The sequence below is a fragment of the Dromiciops gliroides genome, chromosome 3 (assembly GCF_019393635.1).
Source record: "Dromiciops gliroides isolate mDroGli1 chromosome 3, mDroGli1.pri, whole genome shotgun sequence".
NCBI lineage: Eukaryota > Metazoa > Chordata > Mammalia > Microbiotheria > Microbiotheriidae > Dromiciops > Dromiciops gliroides.
Window position 1 is genome coordinate 458,732,284 of NC_057863.1, and position 22,327 is coordinate 458,754,610.

A 22,327-nucleotide genomic window follows, 5' to 3' on the forward strand; every position below is an offset into this window, starting at 1 on the left:
TTTTCAATATGACTTGGTTGTATAGAATTTACACATTCACAGTGATTGCTGGGATCTATTTCGTATTATATCACTGTGCTTGGGCATCAAGTGATTGTAGTTAGAATGTCTAACTATGAACATAAGTACTATTAGTACTGCTGAATTCTCCCCATCTCCATTTTTTATGCCACAGCTAATGTTGGATGAATGGAGGGCAGGGCAGGACCTAAAAATAATTGAGTCTAAGTGGTAGGGATAGTGTCTGATTTTATGTTTTCGAAGATGCCTAATGTACTGTTGGTTCTCAGCAAATATTTAGCAAGTAATTATTACTTGTAAGAATATTACTATGTTGATACTTTTTGAATGATTCAATAGCCCATGGGCTACCATAAACCTACGGAACTAAGGACTCCCCTCTATAGTTTGCTGTGGTAGGAACATGGAGGATGAAATGAAAAGGCCTGAACTACATGTATGGACAGAGCCTCATGTCTGAAGCAGGTTCATGTGTGTCTTTGAGCAGTCTTCTGGGTAAAGAATTTGAGTACATACATATTTGCTTTGTCATTTTAAAAAATACACCTTAGAGACAAAAATTCCTCATAAAGGAGTTGAGAAGCTAATTATATAACTCTCACACTGTAACTAAGTATGTGCTAGATTCTGTAGTAATGATATGGAGGAAGCTTTATTTCTATCAAGAAAAATTTGACTCAACATATTGCCATGTAATATCAATAATATATTAAGGACATATTAATTTAGGCATTAAAAATAGCAACACTTTCTGATCAATTATCAACTTATAATTTTGAAATTTATAAACAGTTCTACTTAGAACCTGGTTACGATGGTACCATGACCAAAGTACATAGGGGCCAAGAGATTCACAAATCTAAGGTGGACTTTAAGGGAAAAATCTTAGAAAATTTTTATGTTAATTTTTTGTTCCAGGTTATAAGGTTTGTGTCTTAAAATATGGGGAATCTTCAATTGATAAATGGTCAAAGGCTACCTATCTATAGCCATAGGAAGAAATTCTCCAAATCACTAATATTAAGAGAAAAGCAAATTAAAGCAACTCTGAGGGTCCAAGTCACTCCCATAAGAGCGGCAAAGTTGACAAAAGGGTAAAATGAGAAAAGTTGAGGAGCTGTAGGGAAATAGGGGCATTGAAGCATTGCTGGTGGAGTGGTTAACTGGTCTAGCCATTCAGAAAAGCAATTTGGAATCATGACCAAAAAGTCACTAAAATGTGCACATATTTTGAACCAAAGACACCATTCTTGGGCTTATACCGCAAAGAGATCAAATGAAGAGGAAAGGACTTTTATGCAAGGAAATATTTATGTAGTAGCTCTTTTTTTTAACTGGCAAAGAACTAGAAAATAAAGGGCTTCCTATCAATTAGGGAATAGCTAAACAAATTATGGTGTTATATTAAAAGAAACTTTGAAAGACTTTTGTGAATACATGTCAAAACCAAGGAGAAGAATTTATACAAACAATAACATTGTGGAAAAGGAACAATTTTTAAAGATTTAAGAACTCTGTGATTGCAAAGAATTAATGATGAAGATTGTTACCCAGTTCCAGACTGAGAAGTGATGGACTAACTATGAAAACTGACACACATTTCTGGACATGAAGAATATGGAAATTTGTTTTGCTTGATATGTGTATGTGTATTTGTTTTGTTTTGTTTTTTGTTTGTTTTTGTGAGGCAATTGGGGTTAAGTGACTTGCCCAGGGTCTCACAGCTAGTCAATGTCAAGTGTCTGAGGCCATATTTGAACTCAGGTTTTCCTGAATCCAGGGCTGATGCTCTATCCACTGAGCCACCTAGCTGCCCCGATATGTGTATTTGTTACAAAGGTTTTGTTTTTCTTTTCTTATTCTGCTCCCCCCCTCCCCAAGCCCCTGCAATGTGTGGGAGAATTGGGAAAAAAAATGCTTGAAAATGAAACAACAACCACCACCACCAGAAATGTGGTTTCATGATTCTCAACCAAAATTGTAGGCTTTTAAAAAAGATATTTAGTTTCAAGCAATAAGAATAGCTTTTCTCTCATATTATGAAATGGTGTTGTCTTCCCTTATCAAAGTTTACCAGGGAACCATTGCCATTCTGAAAAAAAGGTAGGACTGGGTAAAGAATGGATTCAATGAATTCATAGCATACCTATAAGCTCCTTGTTACGAACATCTAACGCCATATTCCTCAAAGCAGTTGCCACAGAAGACACAACTCTATCATTGTCCATTCTCAGAAGTTCTACAAGTATCGGAAGACCTTTTTCTTTTCGGACAGCAGCTCGAATATATGCAGCAAACTATTAAACAAAATAAAGGCTTTAAGTAGCATAAACCAGATACTTTACTTTTAATTATGTTTTAATTATGTTACAGTGGTTTACAAGTCCCCCTGTGTTTAGAAAATTAAATCTGTAATGTTGCTAAAGAATAAAAACTGTAGTTTAGAAAAGATAGAATGACTTAAAAAAAAAAAAAAGGAATTACTTGTCTCCAAGTCTGGAAATTTCAAACAATGACTTTTTAAATACTTTTGTATGGGGGTAAAAAATAACAACCACAAAACCCTAAGGAATATATTCAATGATAGACTCTTAGAGCTGGAAGGAACCTAGATATTAGTTTACTTTTATTATATAAACCTAAACACGAGTAAGGAGACACATCATGATGTGCCTTTATGCTTAGGCAATGTGCCAGGTACAGGGACATGAGACAGAAACAGAGATAATAACAGGTGCACTCTAAAGGAGGCTATGTTCTTAGTAACTTGTGTATTCTCTGTGACTCTATCTGTATTTCTACCACCTAACAGAGAGTGAATAATGAAACCCAAAGTTTGTGAGGCCATAAAAGACAACAGCTCTGGGCTAGGAGGTTGTCTTTAATAACACGTCAACATTATTTCATGTGGGCCTCAACCATGTTTCACTTTGCTCCCTCCTCCATCCAGGTTAAGCTGAATAAACTTTCTTATTTATATAAGATCCAGTTTTGGAACCAGGATCAAATTAATTCTGCTACTGCTTTTGGGGGGATATGTGAATATGTGGGACTTTTTTGGTCACACTCATCATCCCTGAGAGACTAATGTCTGACCATCACTTGTCACTAATGCCTTAAGTACATTATCTTTCTATATGTATGTAAGCTTCTTGAAGTCAGGCACTGTGTGTGTGTGTGTGTGTTTTAAATTTTTACCCCTGATATTAAGCACAGTGCTTGGCACATAATAAGTGCTTAATACTTTTTCATTCAATCTTAAATACACACTTTGGTTTGAAAAGGAAAAAAAAAATCACGTGTACATAATGCTTTTGTATTTGATATTATTTTGCAATTTTAAAGCCCAGCACCTGTCATTTTATTATTAAAGCCTGACTCTTATATGCAATAATCTTATGGCCACTATGCAGATTGATTTCGTTTGTGTGCCAAATGATCTGGAAGTGAACATAAAAATAAAACCCATGTTTAAGAACAGAAAGGGATCTTTGTCCACTTTAAAAAAAAGACTTAAGTTCTGTATAAATGAGCTAACAGACAGAGATGTTTGTAATAATGGTGCTTAAGTTGTATGGAAATAGGTTTACCAGTTTTTCCTTACAATAATTTTAGCCTTAATCCATTTAATTAATTGCTTACTTTCATAAGCACTGAATTACCTTAGTTTAGAGTTAAAAATAAGCACAAAAGATTCTATCATCTGACCCCATGGCAGAGGGAGGTGAAGTGAGGTAATAGACAGATAAATCCCTGTCCTGGGAGTCAGGAGACTTGGGTGTGAATTGAGGTTCTGCTCCCTGTATGGCCTTTGTGACCTCACGCTATTACTCAAATGGAGTTCAGTTTTCTCTTCTGTAAAATGAGAGGATTGGACTATATCATTTCTAAGGTCTATTGAAGTCCTATGTGCCTATGAAAATTCTCTAAGTTTACCAAAGTTTTAAAAATTCAGTGTACAAATTAGTGATTTTTTTCCAAATCAACAAAACGAAAATCTGAGCAAATTGCAATATCAATGGACAAAAATTATTATCAAACTGGTCTCTGAAATATATAATGATACAACAAATACCTTCTGCTTCAAGATGAGAAAGAACAGATTAGGTTTCTGATATGTTGGTTTCCTGAGTGCTACCAATCTCCTACTATCCTTCAATAATCTTTGATTTTTAATGATATTTGTGATTAGGATTATTCTATTTTTAAAAAGGAAGTGCATATAGTCTTTTGATTTACCATGTAAAATAATTTTAAAAACATCAAAACATGTTTACATTTTAAATCAGTTTGCTATCTAATTTTCACTTGCTAAATAGTTCCACAAATTAAATTATAGATATGAATCAAATTACATTAATTTTAATTATCACTACTATTATCATCTTCAAAGGCATTCATTTAAAAATAAAAGTTTTCATACACTCAGGTCAACAGAAGCTGGAGGTGAAACACAGCCTGCAAAAGACTGTGTGGATTTCACTGATATGTTCATTAACAATGAAAGGCAGTTACCACATTGGCTCCAGCACTTGACCATAATGGTCCACAGCTGCCAAATACAACAGCTGCCTCAATGGAACAAACCATATCCAGGACCTCCTACATTTTTCCTTACAGAAGAGACTTTATGTCAATGGTATCCAACTCAAATAGAAACAGGGGCCACTAAACCAAACATAAGGATCCCTGCAGGCTGCAGAAAGACGTAGCTTTAAAATGCCACATTATCTATATTTTATTATGTTTTTATTTATTTATTTTTTCCCATTACATGTAAAGATAGTTCTCAACTTTTGTTTATACAAGCTTTCCAATTTCAGATTTTTCTCCCCCCCCCCCGCCCCGCCTCGCCTACCTAGACAGCAGGTAATCTGAGCTATATATATATATATATATATATATATATATATATATATATATATATATATATATATATATATATATATATATATATATATTAACATGAAACATATTTCTGCATTAGTCATGTTATAAGAGAAAAATCAGAGCCAATCACATTTTAATCTAGGCTACATACACTTTGCATGTTTGACACTTCTGCTCTATGCAAAAATTTCATCTGAGGGTGGGAAAAGGGAGGGGAACTCTAAACCTCAGTGGTTCCCTATAACTCCCAGGTGTACAATGCTCTGGCTTTCAAAGCCCCTTTACCTGAATCCCCTCCATGTGTTGTGTGAGCCTGTGATGGACAATGGTTCCTTGCTGCTCCTTATACATCATATTCCATCTACTGACTCTTCAGTGTTTTCATTCATTGTCCCCCATGCCTGAATTTTCTCCCTCCTCATCTCCACCTCCTGGCTTCCTTGAAGTTTTAGCTAAAGTTGTGCCTTCTACAAGAAGCATTTTCTGTGCTACCTTAATCTGAGATTATCTCCAATTTATCCTGGGTACACCCTGGCCCCCCCCCCCCCGCCACATACATATACACAGGTATGTGTATATATATGCATGCACATGTATGTATGTTGTTTTTACATCACTGTTTGAATGTTGTCCTCCCAGTTAGACCGTAAGCTCCTTGAGAACAGGGACTGCCTTTTGCTTTTCTTCATATCCTTTGTACTTAGCACACTGGCACATAGTAGATGCTCAAGAAATCCTAGGTGACTGACAATCAAACACCTCATAATCTATTGTCTTGTGCTGTTCTTCAGTGGTTTTATATATATATATATAAACACACACACACACACACACACACACACACTTTGTTCTCATCATTGGGTTTAGTTTTCTCAAAGGCTATGCTTTCTTTCAAGGAGACATTGTTGTGCATTGGAAAGGGCACTGATTTGGATCGGACCTGGGTTCAAATCCCAGTTTTTCTCATAACTTCTCTGGACTTCAATTTGCAACTCTAAATATTTCCCTATTTCTTCACAGAGTGCCAGGCACATGGCAAATGCTTAAAAACATTAAAAAACATTTTTTTTTTCTAATTGACTATGATCTCTTAAGAATCATGGAGTCCATGTCATACCTTCCAATTGCCTGCAGAGAGGTTCTGAAGTGATCCGGCAGAGCCTTCTAAAGTAGCTGGGTTGGAGCTTTCTGCTAGAAGGGTCAGGTACGGTTTTACTACTGATGGATGCCATAACATTTCGACCCCTTTTGGAGACTTAGAAAATCCAGGTATGGGGCCAACTCCATCCCACTGAAAGAGAAATAAGGTTAATATGTTAAGTAGGAACAATCACCTGTGTTACTATTTGATCAACATTTGACCATGTTAATATTGGATTCTTCTCTGATAAAACTATATAAATATTATAATAACTAGCATTTTCTTGTCAGAAAAAACGCAATATTTTTTGCTCCCCCCAAATGATACTTTAGGAATTCATATAAAATTGAATGCTAACTTGATCTTCTTGAGGAGTCTTCTTTTTCTTCTTCTTCTTTTTCCCCCAGCAACTTGGCTCTGAATCTTTGCTGGGAGATTCTTTTCCTAATAGGTCATCCAATTCATTTATTCCCAGAAGTCGTGCCTGAGGTACTTCTAATTCTAATCGATAGGACAGGTTTCTCAAAGTGCATACACAGTTCTCCACAGTCTGAAATTTAATACATTTTAGGGTTAGTGCCACCAAACAGAACAATTAACTTTCACATCAAATTGACGTTAACTGAAAAAGTTATTCGTATCTGAGCAGAACAGATTAAATATATGAGTACCTACACTTATAAAATCATTTTTAAAGAGAATGGAAAAATGATTTTATTTAGCAAACTAACATGTTCACAGGGCATTCTAAAATGGCCACTGCCGGAAATTTTGCAAGATACATAAAGACCTGATACCAATATGCTCTAACATCCATATGTATGTTTCTAAAAGTTTGTAAAACTCCTGAAGGGAAACTGACCAAACAGATCAATGACAGTGGCAGTTCAAAAGAACATTTCAGTTTCAAGGCTGTTTGAAAGAATTGGACACTAAATGACAGACAGAACCTCACCCCACCCCTTTTCTATCTCAATCACAAAAGTAATTCTCCATCATAGAAGCAATTGTCACCATCCCTGCTTTCATGTTCCCTCCCTGGCCTAGCCCTTTTAATAGACTGGTTCCTGTTCTGTATTGCCAAAAAGCAATTATCTTCTTCCTTGTTTCTATTCCAAACATGAACTTGCTACTGCATATAGACATATTTCTGTACTCAATATTTTTACCTCTCCACTTTCCTCCCTTTTTCAAGCATTGCTCCCTCCCAGTAGTAATATTCCCTTCTAGAGCCAGAGCACTGACTAAGAAGGAACAGAGGAAAGAGGAGCAGAGGAAGAAGGGATTCCCACTATACAGTAGATAATCAAATGTTAATTTAAATTGGAGGGTAGGTAAAGAAAGGAAGATGGCATTAGCTGCTTCTACAGGGACAGTCACTTTGCCAAGTTTAGGAAAATGGTCCAATGAAGACCTTCGGCTAGGCTGGGTCTTTTTGCTTCTTCATAGATGCATTTGTGCTGAAACAGGGCCCCTTAATGTTCATGATGTGACCTGACTCCATTACTTTCCATACCTTGCTGTCATAATCAGAAGTGTTCACACATGCATGGATCACATATAACAAGGAATCCACAAGGCCTTCACAAGACCTCATTTGTTTCCGTGCTTCTTCTCCTGCAGAGCTGAGATTCCTAAAATGTGGAGATATGATGAGATTTTCAAAATATACAACTTAACTCATTTATTCACATACAGTCCATGAGGGAGGGAGAGGATTTGGAACTAAAATTTTAAAAAATGAATGTTAAAATTTTTTTTATAGGTAATTGGGAACTATTTAACAAAATAAAGAAAAATATATTTTGAAAAAGATTTGAATATATCAGCTTTTCACTTAGAGTCAATATCACAAAAAAAGAGACCTACTTGTAGTACAAGCAATAACAGGAGCTCCAAACTTACTTTAAGTTTTTTTTCGGTTTGTTTTTTGTTTTTTTTTTTAGTGAGGCAATTGGGGTTAAGTGACTTGCCCAGGGTCACACAGCTAGTAAGTGTTAAGTGTCTGAGGCCGGATTTGAACTCAGGTACTCTCGACTCCAGGGCCGGTGCTCTATCCACTGCACCACCTAGCTGCCCCAAGTTTTTCTTTAAATAAACTAAGTAGTTAAAATTTTAGCCAGATAATGGTGGCTTTGTAATTCCTTTAAAAAAAATCTAGATGGTTGTCAGGCTGAACAACTCTCCAAGAAAATCCAGGTAAAGCTGTCTCATATATACACAGACCAGGAACATATCTGCTAGCTCAATAAGTTTTGTTTCATTGCCTCTCAGTCTCAATTAACTCTAAGAACTATATATAGTTAGTCTCACAGCTTCTATCAATAGGGAGTTACTTCCATTCAGCATTCTGCAAATTTCCCTACTGTCATGCAAAGGCTTTCTCTTCTTTCTTGTAGAGATACCCAAGATAAGCCTGGAAGCAATGATCTGTACTAGGGAGTAGGGCATGGCTACTTGGGAATAAAGTAGAATTAGAAAATCACAGAAATCTTCCAGCAGGAAGAGACCTCAGAGTTCCTCATGAATTTTATCTGCAAATTCACTTTCAGTGACAGGGATCCAGGTGTTTTTGACATCTATTCATCTATTCATTCATTTATTTATTTTGGTGGGGCAATGAGGGTTAAGTGACTTGCCCAGGGTCACACAGCTACTAAGTGTCAAGTGTCTGAGGCCACATTTGAACTCAGGTCCTCCTGAATCCAGGGCCAGTGCTTTATCCATTGCACCACCTAGCTGCTCCCTTGACATCTATTTATTAAGAAGTTTTCCTTAGGCCGAGCCAAAATATGCCTCTCTCCCCAAACAATTTCAATCCACTGCCCCTAGTTCTGGCCTTTGGGACTTATACTTTTATGGCATTACTATTCTGGTTCTTCTCTTTGAATATGCTCTAGCTTATCAATAATCTCTCTGAGATGTGGTACCCAGAACTCAACCTGATACTTCATATGCAGTTTTACCTAATTAATGGACACAGGGCTATTACCTTAATGATTATGGACACTAAACTTTATTAAAGCAGAATAAGGTAGGATTAGCTTTTTTTTTGCTTCCAGATCACACTGCTGTTTCATTCACAGTAAGTTTGTAGTCTCCTAGAACCCATATATATCTTTTTCCACACGCACTGTATACACCTCCTGTGTAATTGATTTTTTGAACCCATGTGAAGGAGTTTACAGTTCTCTTTATTAAATTTCATCCTATTATCTCTTTAGCCTGTCATTCCAGCTTGCCAAGATTTTTTGTATGTCATTTAAAAACCCTTCTCAGTGTAATGTCATTCACAGATCTGAAGTATACTATCTGTGTATTGATAAAAAGGTAGTTGGATTATATTTAAGCTATACAATTGTACAATGTAGTTGGATCATACAATAAGCTATACAAACAGAGGAGCTTCCTAGTGGGATAACAAAGCTTTCTATGTGAAGATGTATGAATCTGGGAATTTAGTAAGTCTGGCTGAGAATCAGCAAAATTTAGTAAGACTCAAATTGGAGGAAATGATAGCTTTTTATTCCATGGATAATCAGGAACTGGCTGTACTTCAAACTAAATAATGGAACCACATTGTAAAGACCTGACTAAGGGAGATTTATAATATTATCTAGATTCTCTAATTTGCCTACTTTTTATCCACTCCATGTTTTTCACTGCAACCTGGGTATACATAGTGTCACCCATGCAGGAAAATAAAATGTTAGCCTAAGCAAAGTAATCCTTCCTCTTGAAATTTGTATGTCTAGCTCATACCTCAAGAAGAAAAATGGCTTAAAAAGCTTTCTTTCCAAATTTCTTCTTGACTGAAGGGTGGTATGGAAAGATTATGTTAGCATAAACTAAGAGTGTTAATGTTAAAAGAATACCCTCTACATAGCATATCTCAGGAAAGTACTATTTAGATTGTTTATCTCTAACTTGCCCAGTTCAAACAGCTAGTAACTCACATTTAGGATTTGAACCTAGGCCTCTCCTAACTCCAAATCAATTATTCTTTCCAATATACCATGTTACCTTTGGGTTTTATGAACGCCGGATATGGAAACTCCTCTCATTTATGCAATTGGTACTTCACCTGTAACTTAAAGTTGCCTGGCCTTAAGAGTTTAGATGAATTGCCCATGGTTACAAAGCTAGTTATGTGTTAGAGGTTGGAACTGAACCCAGGTATTTCTCACGTTAAGGTCAGCCCTCTGTTCATTACTTCATATAATCTCTTTGCCTCTGATTATAGATATATTAAAGGTCACATTTACTTAGCACAAGTTATAAGGAAAACTTTGGAATTTGGGAAGTAATTTGAGACTAAAGTAGTAAAAAAAATCCTTTTAAAGAATAATTATTTACAATAGGATTTCTTCTGTGTCACTAGTTGGTACCCTTGATACTTTTCTAACATAAAAATAAAACATTACTTTGAATTGTGTAATAGAAAGGAATGGTGAATTAACCCCCTTCCCCCCTTTAACACAATAAAGCACATCTAACAGATAAATGTATGGTGCATAGATTTCAAGTATAAAGTAAATGATCAACAATTAACCAGGAATTTACCTCAGGCAACCTGTAGTGTTACGTAGAACTAGTGAAGTCTGAAATTTAATTTTATGATCTTCATCAAAGGAAGAATTATTCCATCCAGAATGTGGAACTATCACAGTGTTTGTTAAAGTTGACAGAGCATCTCGAATGATTGTCATCTTTACTGCATCACACGAGGACAAGTTCCAGAGAACGCCTTAAAAAAAAAAAAAGAATTTCATTAAAAAAACCTAACAGCACCTTTTAGAGATCCTTATAGCTTAAACATTAAAATATAGATAATAAATGTTAGCAGTATTGGCCATGCTGGACCAATCTGCCCACATCTAGTTCGCAGTCTGATACTTAGGCTGACTGGGTCCTCTAAAATTATTTATTGAGTATATCTGAATGATTTATGGTCTTTTATAAAAACATGTTGAACATTTTTTAAGCTATAGTAAAACTTGACAGATTTATCAGTCAAAGTGATAGTGGCTTCTGCAAAATAAATTAGTCACTATGATTTCATTCTAAGGTCTTTTAGAGCACTAGACGCCTTCAACAGAGCTCAGAGTATTGCTATTTATATTGATCAAATACATTATGACAAGATGAATAAACAGAACTTATGACAAGATGAATAAACAGAACTTAACAGAACAGTCAATCTATTAGGTGCCTTGAAATAAAGAGCATTTGAGTCCTTTGCAAAAGGAAAAATAAATCAGGACACAGCCAAAAGAAGGTAAAAAATAGCCTTCCTTCATTTCAGAAATCTTGTCTTGAATCTACAAAAGACAGATTTTTATTTATACAATTATCCCTTGACACGTGGAAGAGATATGGGTTTTTTAAATTATACAAATCTAAATTTCATATAATGAATACTATTTGCTATATACTATGTAATGAATACACTGATTTCCATTATACATATAGAGACATATTCTTGTTTATAAAAATTTAGCAATTAGTGCAAATAAATTGAGTGATGTTCACAGAACAAGATAAGAGTGAAATCATAACATGGGGCTAACAAGGGGTTCTAGGGTCTGTCTTGAAACAAACAGAGGCTGTCAAGAAGAAAAAAAAAAGGTAAGAGAGAAACCTAAAGATACTAGACCTTCCAGTTAAAGGGTAAAAGAGAATTAGAAACACTGCTTATAACAACAGCTAATTATTTATGTGTTTGCTCTCTCTCCCAACTGTGAAAAGTTCAAATTTGTTAATGCACTGAAGGGGATTGAAGGTAAATGAGTAGATAGTTATGATAAAGTAACGAGAGACTACTGGCTCTTAGAAGGTAGTAGCATCATGGTAAATACATGTATTATTTTTTTCCCACCAGTATTTGCTACTTGGAAATGTAAAATTTTAATGAAAACAAATCTTAAGATATCAAAATTGTTGCTAATATATAAACTTTGTCACAGCAAAATTTGGTGTTAGTTGCTAAGCAAAGGATACCTATACATGACTCCAGAAGACTTTTAGTAAGTCTTTTTAGAACAGTGGTACTCTTTGCTTTATGGAGTTGGTACACTTCAACATTTACAACAATCAGCACAGCTCTATTTTGACTGCAGATCATACAGATCAGAAATGGATCGCATGTTTTAGCAAAATTACAGCACAGAAAAAGTCTGGTTTTTGATATAGGAGCAAGATCACTGGACTTAAAAAGTCAGAATTCCTACCTTCCTAGCTTTCCTTTAAAGCCCAAAACACATTCTTAATTCTCCTAGCTGGTAATGATCTCATTGCAAAAGCACTCTGCTTTGCCACTTGCAAAATGCACTAACCATATAATATGGTTGTGTGTGTATGTGTATATGCATGTATGTGCATATCTATATCAATATCTTCCTTTAAGAGTCTACAAACTGATTAGAGCAAAAGCCTCTGTATCAGAAAAGGAGAAATGATAAGGAGAACATATGGCTCAGTTAAATACAACTGCATTGAACCCATTCAAACAAGACACCAATGCAAAAAAGCAGAAAAGGCAGAGGTGACCTTATCAATATTAACAGTGAAAGTTTAGAAAGAAAAGTCACCACAATGAGAAGGAAAAATAAAAATAAAAATAAATAAGAGTCCTGAAACCACTTCAGCCAGAAAATACTTGATTTCTTTGCCAAGTGTAAGCCAAGGGCAACACTAGATTAAAGTACATAAAAATGTGTAAATCATTAAAGAGCAAGAACATGAAAAATGAGAGCTTCCTCATAAAAAGGTGAAAAGCAGTAGGAGGTAACAACAAATCTACAGAAAAGTTAGACTGAAACTCAACAAACACATTGTCTCTCAAGCATTCAGAGAAGTTGGCAGAAAAACAGATAAATGGAAAATGAAACAGATGTCATCTGTTCTATAATAATCTATATTCCTAATTACAATGATGGCAAAATCACCAACTTTATATGTGGAATGACACTTAAGATAAAAATCAGGAAGATGGGCTAAACCATATATATTCTAAGGAAATCAGTGAAGAAGGCAATGAAATACTGAAAGTATTAAAAGACTGCTTTATAAGTTATATCAGGGAGAAGATCCAAAAGAATGGGGGATAATCCTGGATAGAATTACTCCTCAAAAAAGGAAAGTGAAAGAAAATCATTAACTAAAGACTTCATATAAGAATGTCTAAGCACATATAAAAGGACATCTCTGATGAAAATAAAAAAATGGGAACAGGCATTTTCCCAAGTGGTTTTTATCCAGCTGATCCTAACTTCATAATATACAAATGACTAAAAGGTCCAGAATTATCTATAACTTTCATGATATGATTGGCCATTTCTATTTTGCTCATATTTGAACTCCTTAAAATGCTGATGCCCAGCATTCCCGCTCCATTGTCTTTCTGTCAACATATTTTACCAGTAGTTAAAGGAGCTAATAAAATTTACATAGCCCATGGACTTCGATTTTGAGTTGTAAGAAAGAAACTAGGGGGCAGCTAGGTGGCGCAGTGGATAGAGCACTGGCCCTGGATTCAGGAGGACCTGAGTTCAAATTCGACCGCAGACACTTGACACTTACTAGCTGTGTGACCCTGGGCAAGTCACTTAACCCTCATTGCCCTGCTCCCCCCCAAACCTATACATCTTATGCAGTGCTCACCATATCATGTGTCTTCTTCTTCTTCTTCTTTTTTTTTTTTTTAAAAGAATCATGATGAGTAGGTGTGAAACTTCTGTGTATTATACAAGTCTTTGGAATGGAACTTTGGATTTTATTAAGGATAAAGGGAAAAGCTTCCCTTTCCTCTCTTTCCTTAGCCAATGGAAAAGGTTTCAACTAAGGCCAATAAGAGGAGAGGAAAACTTTACAGTTTATGGTGACAAAACAGGCACGGGTCAAAACCTAATCCAAGAAAAGAGAAATTTTGGTCTAAAGAAAGACACCTGGAGCAAAGGAAAGGTCATCATCTTAGAATCCACTGATCATCTCTTGAAAGAAACCCCAAAAAGTTTAAGAGAAAAGAACAGAAGAAAATAATTAACTACCAGAATTGTGAATGGGATAAATTCGCTCCTAAAAATCAAAGAGGTTAGCAGAATGGATAAACAAATCCATTCATGTGATGGAGAAAGTTCCTCACCTGACCTCCTAATTTCTTTCCTATAGTATTCCAGTTTTCCTCTTTTCTTCTTTTAAGATCACTGAGATGTAACACAACCATCGTGCGAGTTCCTGTCTTAATTCTGAAGTGATACTTGTTTCTTTTTCCTCTAGGGGAAGGTAAGCACTGTGGCATAATTTAGCCTCTCTGACTGCTCAACTATATTTACCTTTTTAGGTTTCTCTTGATGCCTATGTTTGTAATTCAAAGTTTATATTTAGTTCTGATCTTTTCGATAGCAGTGGTTCAAAGTCTTCTTTCTATCATTAAAGATCCATTTTCTCCATGGTATAGGGTGATCCAAAAGTCACAAAAGGCTTTCAATATTTAATAACTCCTTTATTTTTTTGTTTTTAATTTATGATACTATAGCATCATATACAGTATATATATAGGAATTGAATTTACATTACATGTGAAAAATCAAATCTCATAAATGGTGAAAAATCAAGACAAAAAAGTTTTCAAAAAGTTATTAAAGCATTGTGACTTTTGGCCCACCGTGTACAATTATGTTAAGTGTTCCAGGATAAGTTATTGTTGATTATAAGCTTTTATTGCTTAGCTTTTTGACGATTATATTCCAAGATTTTCTTCCTATGTAATAACTGCTGCCAAGTGTTATGTGTTGCTGGCTGTAGTTCTTTGGTACTTGAACTATTTTTGCCTGTCATCAGTATTTTTTTCTTTGACCTAAAAGCTCTGGATTATATATATATACCATTTCTAGGAGTTTTCATTCTATGGTTTCATTCAGGAAGTAACAAGTCTATTTTCACTTTACATTATGATTTTAATAAACATGGCCACTTTTTACTTATGACTTTTGAAACAGGATATACAGGGATTTTTTAGGTTATGGTGTTCAGGAAATCTGATCATTTCTAAATTCTTTCTCCCTTTGACCTATTTCCCAAGTCAGTTGTTTTTGATAGTAATCTTTTAATTTTATTTTTAGTATTTTTCATTGTCTTGTAGAGTCACTGAGTTCTCTTTGATAATTCTCATTTTCAGGGAATCTGCTGCTTGGTTAATGTTTCTATATTTTATTAAAAGTTATTTATTTTCCTTTTAAAGCTATTTCTTTAGTCTAAAGTGCTTTTAAAATTTATTTTTAAACTTGATTGCTTAATTTCTTGCAGATAGGACCTATAGCCAATCTGTTCTTTGTCTGATGCTCTGTAGTTTCTCTAGAGTTATTTTCTTCTTCTGGGTTTAGCTCTTAGGTACCACTTAACATAATATTTCTTCATAGTATTAAATGCTTTCTTTTCTTTTTCTTTCTTTTTTTTTTTTAACTATTGTTCCCAGCATAAGTTTTTGATTTAGGACTTATTGCTCGGGTGAGGCTACCTCGTTTCTTAGGTAAGCCCCTGTTTAATCATCCTGACATCAATTTTCTTGGCTCTTGACAATGGGTTGTTCCATTGTCCTTTAGTGTTTCTGTGATTAGAGCATTGACTTAAAAGTCTCCTCGTCAGAGCTCTGGGTTCTTCTCTCCATATTGTACCCCCTCTTCCCACCATGAATTCCCACTGAATCAGTGCAGTACTGTGTCCTTCTATCACCACTTTCCCCACTCTGTAGTGTCATGGCATTTTTATAGATTTTTGGCTTTTCATCTGAGTCAGTGCTGATTTTACAGGTGAGATCCTTCACCTAGTACTCTTGGCTTCTGGTCAGCTTTTTGTGTAGTGCCAGGCTGGATACAGAAGTATGCTGATATTTATTTTTAGATTTCTTGATTATTTGATCTGATCCCCCTTTTAGTTCACTGATAGAGTATATGTGGGAAGAGTGAGCTCCTCTATGACCTTTCACTCAGGTATTTATATATCTATCTAGCCCCATGACCTATTCTGCTCTCTACCTCAGCTATACATAGAGATGTTCATACTCTTTATATTGAAATCACTGAAAATATACAACTCTTCCATGTGCGTGAACTCTGAAATTCCTTTATCTGATCACAGTCAGTTCTTTCCACCTCTCCCTTGCAAGTACTCAACCCTATTCTTTGACCTTATCATGACCTCCATTACTTTCCGAGGTCATACACCCCTATACTGGCTACACTCTTTTTTCTTCCCAATGTTGACCCCTTGGTGAATCAGTTCAACTCTACTTGATATTAATGTCATTTCTGTGGTAAATTTCTAATTTTTCATTTTTAATAGCTGGTTTAAATCCAGAATGAAAACTTAATTGTATGCTATATATTTCTCATTTTTGTTCCTTCTTGATTATAAATTCTGATTTTAACTATGAATTTGCACAAGTTGCTGACTTCTTGATAATTAGAATATCTGCCAGTATATTCTTGTCCATTGAAATGTAGATCATTTCTTTTTTTTTTTTTTTTGATGTTGTTTGGTGCTTGCCATAATTAGCACACTTTAAAAGAAGGATTCATGATACATAGAGACATGAGTCTTTGGTTTCTCTCATTTCTTTCTTTTTTTTTGCAGGGCAATGAAGATTAAGTGACTTACCTAGGGTCACACAGTAAGTGTCAAAGTGTCTGAGGTCTGATCTGAACTCAGGTCCTCCTGAATCCAAGGGCCAGTGCTTTATCCACTGCACCACCTAGCTGCCCCCACATTTCTTTTTCTTGAACTATACTTTTTCCATGTTTCTCCCTTTCCTCAACTATTCCCACACCTTTGCATTTAAGTAGCCAAGTGTCACCACATATGTTGAATTGCTTTGGAAAGTCTTAAGTTCCTTATAGCATTTCTCTACTATGTCATCCTATGCAACTGATGTTGGTATATAGCTGCAATTATTTTCATAATGGTCCTTTTGCAAACACAAACATTATTTGCAACAGGTGATGAAGAAATGTCCCATGAAAAAATTTCTTGAAGTTTTTGGAAATATAATAACAACCAAAAACAGCCAATTTCTTTATCACCTTTACATTTAGCTATAACTTCCTTCTTTCTTCCCATTTTGCTTATGGCAAGGACATATGGATTTATAAGATTCAGCTCTTCCAGCAATATGTCCCCTTCTTGGTATTTGGAAAAGGAAAGATCTCATATTTAGAGTATCAAAAGGTAAATTAAAATTTGACAGTATAAAAAATTATTAGCATCTCTAATCCTAATAGATTTTTAGCAACCTCTGCCCACTTCCTCACTAGTTCTCACCATGACTTCATTAGTTCTCACTAGATTCACTATACCATAAAGGTGACCTTGAGTTTTTGAAAGCTGTGCCAGTGGAAGGCACCCTTGTGGAAGCTTCTACCAGGAAGACTTTGAATACAAGTCTTATGGATGAGAGCTTTCACCAGAAGGCCAGTCCAGGTTTAGTCATTTAAAGTCCTGAAATACTTAAGTAGGTGTAACTATATAGTATTATCTTCCTAACCCAAATTATCTTTCTAAGTCATTGTTTCCAGTGCACTAATGTTGAGTAAGAATTTTGCTTTTCTATGTCTTTGTTAAATAAATGAGTAATTTGAATGGTTACTAATAGTTTTTTGATTTATAAAAAAAATTCTGTTTTTATAATAGGAGATGTGTGTACAGGTAAGAATTGCATGGCAAAAAATACCATTATGAAGAAGAGTCTCATATTACAAAGTCACATACTAAGTGTTCTGCTAATCTCAATGACCCAAATTTAGCATAATAAATAATCCTTAGTAACAAAAGAATGTACCTGATGACATGTTACTAAAGCAATTATCTTTTCCTTCCTTCTTTTATAAATCCCAATTAACCCTGTTACAAAACTTACTTAACTCCCAAACAATTCAAACAAACAAACCCAAGTACTTCTTTTCATTGAATAATTCACTACAAGAGAAATTGGGAATCAGGTCTATTTAATCACTAGGTCCTGAGGAGAGAAAGGGTGATTTCTAGTAATCTTATTGATTGTAACAAAACAAAAAAATAAAACAGCAATTTGAAAACCCCACACAAAATCTGGGGATCCAAATAACGCATTACAATGGCATTAGAATGTTTCAAAACAAACAACCAAAACAAAACCACAAATCATAGACTCCAGTCTTTTTTAAGAAGGTAAGATTGTAATTGTATTCTCCAATGATCCATTACACTTCATAGACATAAAAAGTAAAATTAAATTATCTTTGGACAAAAGTAAATATTAACTCAAAATCGAAGCTAAATTTCTTATGAAAATAATTTTCATAAAACTGATATCCATTTAGATGCTATTTTTTATTATTAGCAATGATTACAATGGAAATTCAATAAATGGGTTATCCCTTGTGGTTCCCAAAGTGTTCCACACAAACCTTGTAAAAAACCCAATACCAACTTGAAAGGGCACTTTATATTGGTATAGAAATACCAGATCTTGGTATAGAGCCACGTATTCCTTTTTTTAAACAAAGCCATTGAATGTTAAATACTGAATTTAAAAAACTGTAAAATAAAACTATAGTTCAGGTCTAATGGTAGTAAATGCTCACAGACCTAAACAAATATCCATTCAACTATGACTGACTCACCTGTTAGATACCTATAGTGATTTTAACTATATCCATAAATAAAACAGGTACAGGTTTTAGGTATTCAAAATCCCATTCAAAATTAGGGTCCCTTTCAAGTCAATGGACAATAAGGTACAATATATCTGTCTCTGAAATAATTTAGGAAAAAATGCTCAGTCAGAGCATTTATTTCTACCTCCCTATACAGGGCAAAGCAAAGTAGAAACACATAATTCATCTTTTTTTTTAAAAATTTAATTAGGAAAGAACATGAAAAACATCCATCATGCTCTTGCCTTCCAAAAAGTCCTTCAAATCATATTAATTTGGTCATAAGATTCTCTTATGGTCATTAGCTGAGGGAAGATCAGGGAAAGTTTTATGGAGAAGGAGGTATCTGAACTAAGTCTTACAAAATGGGCATATTTTCAATAGACAGAGATGGGAGAAGGAAGCAATTAGGCAGTGGGATGGCAAAAGCAAAGGCCAGGAGATTGGAGAATATGGGTTGCTTTAGGGGATGCTGAAGATTAATGTTTGGCCTAAGAAGAATTGTGGCTTAATGGACAGATAACTAACTGGGGCCTTGGTGCCAGAAAGCCCAGGGTTCAATTTCTGCCGCTGACACATCCTAGCTGAGAGACCCAGGGCAAGTCACTTACCCTCTCAGTGTTCCAACTAACTTGTGAAGATTATTACTGTGCAGAGAAAGTGCTGATCAACATTGGTAGGAGTTTCCCTCATCTGTGAGTTATTGTCAATGAAATCACAGGTCTACTTTCTATCCCTTTTCATTAACAGGTAAAGGATAATTTTATTCTCTTACCCCTCTAAAAAAATATTCTGTAACTATCTTGATCAAATTAGATTGTGAGTTCCTCAAGGGCAGGGACTGTCCCTTGCCTCTGCTTGCTTAATAAGATTACTGATTGAAACTACCCAAAGAATCAAAATATTATTTATCTACTGTTGTGTTTCTTTTGTATGGTACAAATATGATAAATTATGGTTTAACTGGTATTTTATAAACTACTATTAACCAATACTTCCATGTTTATTGACATGAGTTAATATTCAGAGACAATGTGGCTTAAAGGTTTTCAAAGTACTTGACAAATATCATCCCATTTTATCCTCACAACAACCCTGAGTGCTAAGTGCTATCCCCAACTTTACAGATGAATAAATCCCAGAGTCATTCAGTTAATAAGTATGTTAGGCCACGTTTGAACTCAGCTCTTCCTCCTTTTGGCTTCCAGCATTTTATCCACATAAATATCTCTACCATCAAAGAGAGATTGTATCATATTATGTGTAATTACAGTGCTCAGTGCATTTTATTTCCAAGGCCTGATTATTTGCTTAGCTATCAGATTCTCTGACAGTGTCCAAAAACTGGGTTAATGGATATAAAGTTTTCAAATTTCATCTACTGGGAAACAGGGTCTTTGGGTAAAGAAAAAAGGGCTACCTACGTATTGTGTACCTACCAGTTACCAGCTCCCTTATTTCTGCATCAATAGATTTTCTTAATAATCGCAACAAGGCAGGTATCCCACCAACATTTTTCATGGCTATTTTATTTTCATCTGTAGATTTTCCATAAACAAGGTTGCGTAGTGCACCACAAGCATTCTTCTGAACTTCCAAAACTCTGTGGTCCAAAAGGTCAACCAGATATTTGATTCCTCCTAATCTACAAACCTAGAAAGATAATGTAAACAGTTCAATATTACTGCTAATGCATGAATGTAAATACTATTAAATTAAATCATTAATACTGTACAATTTCATTTATTATTATCACTACTACGTGCAGAATGATACCACATTCCAGGGGAAGATAAACGTATAATCTTTACTCTCATGAAGCTTACAATTTAATAGAAGAATGCAACATTTGTTGTTATTGTCGTTTTTCAGTCATGTCTGACTCTTTGTGACTCCATTTGGGGTTTTCTTGGCAAAGATACTACCATTTCCTTTTCCAGCTCATTTTTACAAATGAGGAAACTAAGGCAAACATGGTTAAATGACTTGCCCAGGGTCATACAGCTAGTGTCTGAGGCTGGATTTGAATTGAGGAAGATGACTCTTCCTGACCTCAGGTCTAGTACTCTATCCACTGTGTCACCTGGCAGCCCAATGCAACATATATACATGTAATTGAAAAAAAGAATGGAACATAATTATATAATATAGAAAGTTCTTACTGTGCAGCGAAGAAGAAAACATAATTTTTAAATCAGGGAAGATTTCATGGAGTATGTAATATTTGAGTTGGGTCTTATAGATTTGTGTATGATTTTAATAGGTAGATATGGGAGTAGAAGTCAGTTAGGCACAGGGAATGCTTGGGAATGGAAAATATGAGGCATCAGGGGCTGGTGAGCATTCCAGTTTGGCCTCCATGGAACGTACCCTGATGAGAGCTATATGAAGTAAGGCTGGAAAGGAGGGCAATGGAAGAGTGTGGAAGATCTTAAACTACAGGATTTATCTGGTAGATAAGATAAATATAAGAGTCAGGCTAAGTCTATTCATAAAAGAGATGTGACAGCAGTATGATGGACAGGCCACCAGAGGGGAAGCAACTGGCTCAGTGTTACACAGGTGGTAAGCCTTGGTCTTTCGACCTCAGACACAGTGACCTTATTGGAAAAACGAGGTAGTAGAGGCAAGAAGCCTGGCCAGCAGATTGTTTCAATACTTCAGTTTGGGGATAATAAGGCCCTACACTAGGATGGTGATAGGGAGGGGTTTGATAAGACAAACATTTACTAAGCACATACCATGTGCCAACTATGCCTAGGGGGAAGAATTCTTAAGTAAACAAACTATGAAGATCATAAGATTAGACAATTTTCACGACAAAACCATTTTTTAAACAAAATTTTATTTTTACATTATTACCCATATTTCTTAATGTAGCTTTCCCTTTCTCCTAGTCATCCCTTATAACAAAAAGTAAACAAGAGCTAAAATTAAAAAATTAGCACAAACATTGAAAAAAATCTGACATTATGTGAATTATTTCTATATTCTACACTCGTGTGTGTGAAGCCTAACTCAAAGATTTATATGTATTTAGTATTTATTTGACATGAAATTCCTCTTACAATTTCTTCCTGGTTTTTCTTTACACTATATAGAAATGCTGAGCATTTCCGTGGATTAACTGTATTTTGTATCCCGCTCTTATTGAAGCTATTCATTGTCAGTTTTGTCACTGATTTTTCTGGGCTTAACTAAGTACAAAATGTCATGTCATCTGCCAATGGAGATGATTTTTGTATCTTCTTTGGCAATATTGATACTTTTAATGTGTTCCCTTCTCTTACTGTTATGGTTAGCATTTAAAAAAAAAAAAGCCAAACACAACTACGTCAACGCACTGATAAAGTTTCTAGTATGTCTCCATTGCAAACATATACCTTTGATTATATTAGAGAAGGGTTTACAAATCTAAGTAACTTAAGTTTTTTTTTTTCTTTTTTGATATTTCATTTATGGCTTCCTTGATTTCTTTTTCTTAGACTGGGCTGTTTAAGATTTTAATTTCTTATTTTGTTAGTTGTATATTTATGAAGTATATAATCAATTGCATTTGAACTCTGTTTTTTTGACATAAATGTCA

General features: G+C 35.0%; 1 protein-coding gene across 12 annotated transcripts in view; it reads right to left on the reverse strand.

Moving 5' to 3' along the window:
* PKP4 (plakophilin 4) overlaps positions 1 to 22,327 on the reverse strand; it is a 247,843-nt gene that overhangs the window by 14,371 nt on the left and 211,145 nt on the right. For all 12 annotated transcript variants that reach the window (XR_006355508.1, XM_043991466.1, XM_043991465.1 and 9 more), the window contains 6 exons: positions 20,181 to 20,394; positions 10,616 to 10,799; positions 7,569 to 7,686; positions 6,411 to 6,602; positions 6,029 to 6,202; positions 2,168 to 2,318 (listed from right to left, as the gene is read on the reverse strand). Coding sequence is in view for 11 of the 12 variants with exons in the window: in XM_043991466.1 (XP_043847401.1) it covers positions 2,168 to 2,318; positions 6,029 to 6,202; positions 6,411 to 6,602; positions 7,569 to 7,686; positions 10,616 to 10,799; positions 20,181 to 20,394 (1,033 nt within the window). In the remaining variant the exon portion in view is untranslated. The remainder of the gene's footprint in view (positions 1 to 2,167; positions 2,319 to 6,028; positions 6,203 to 6,410; positions 6,603 to 7,568; positions 7,687 to 10,615; positions 10,800 to 20,180; positions 20,395 to 22,327) is intronic.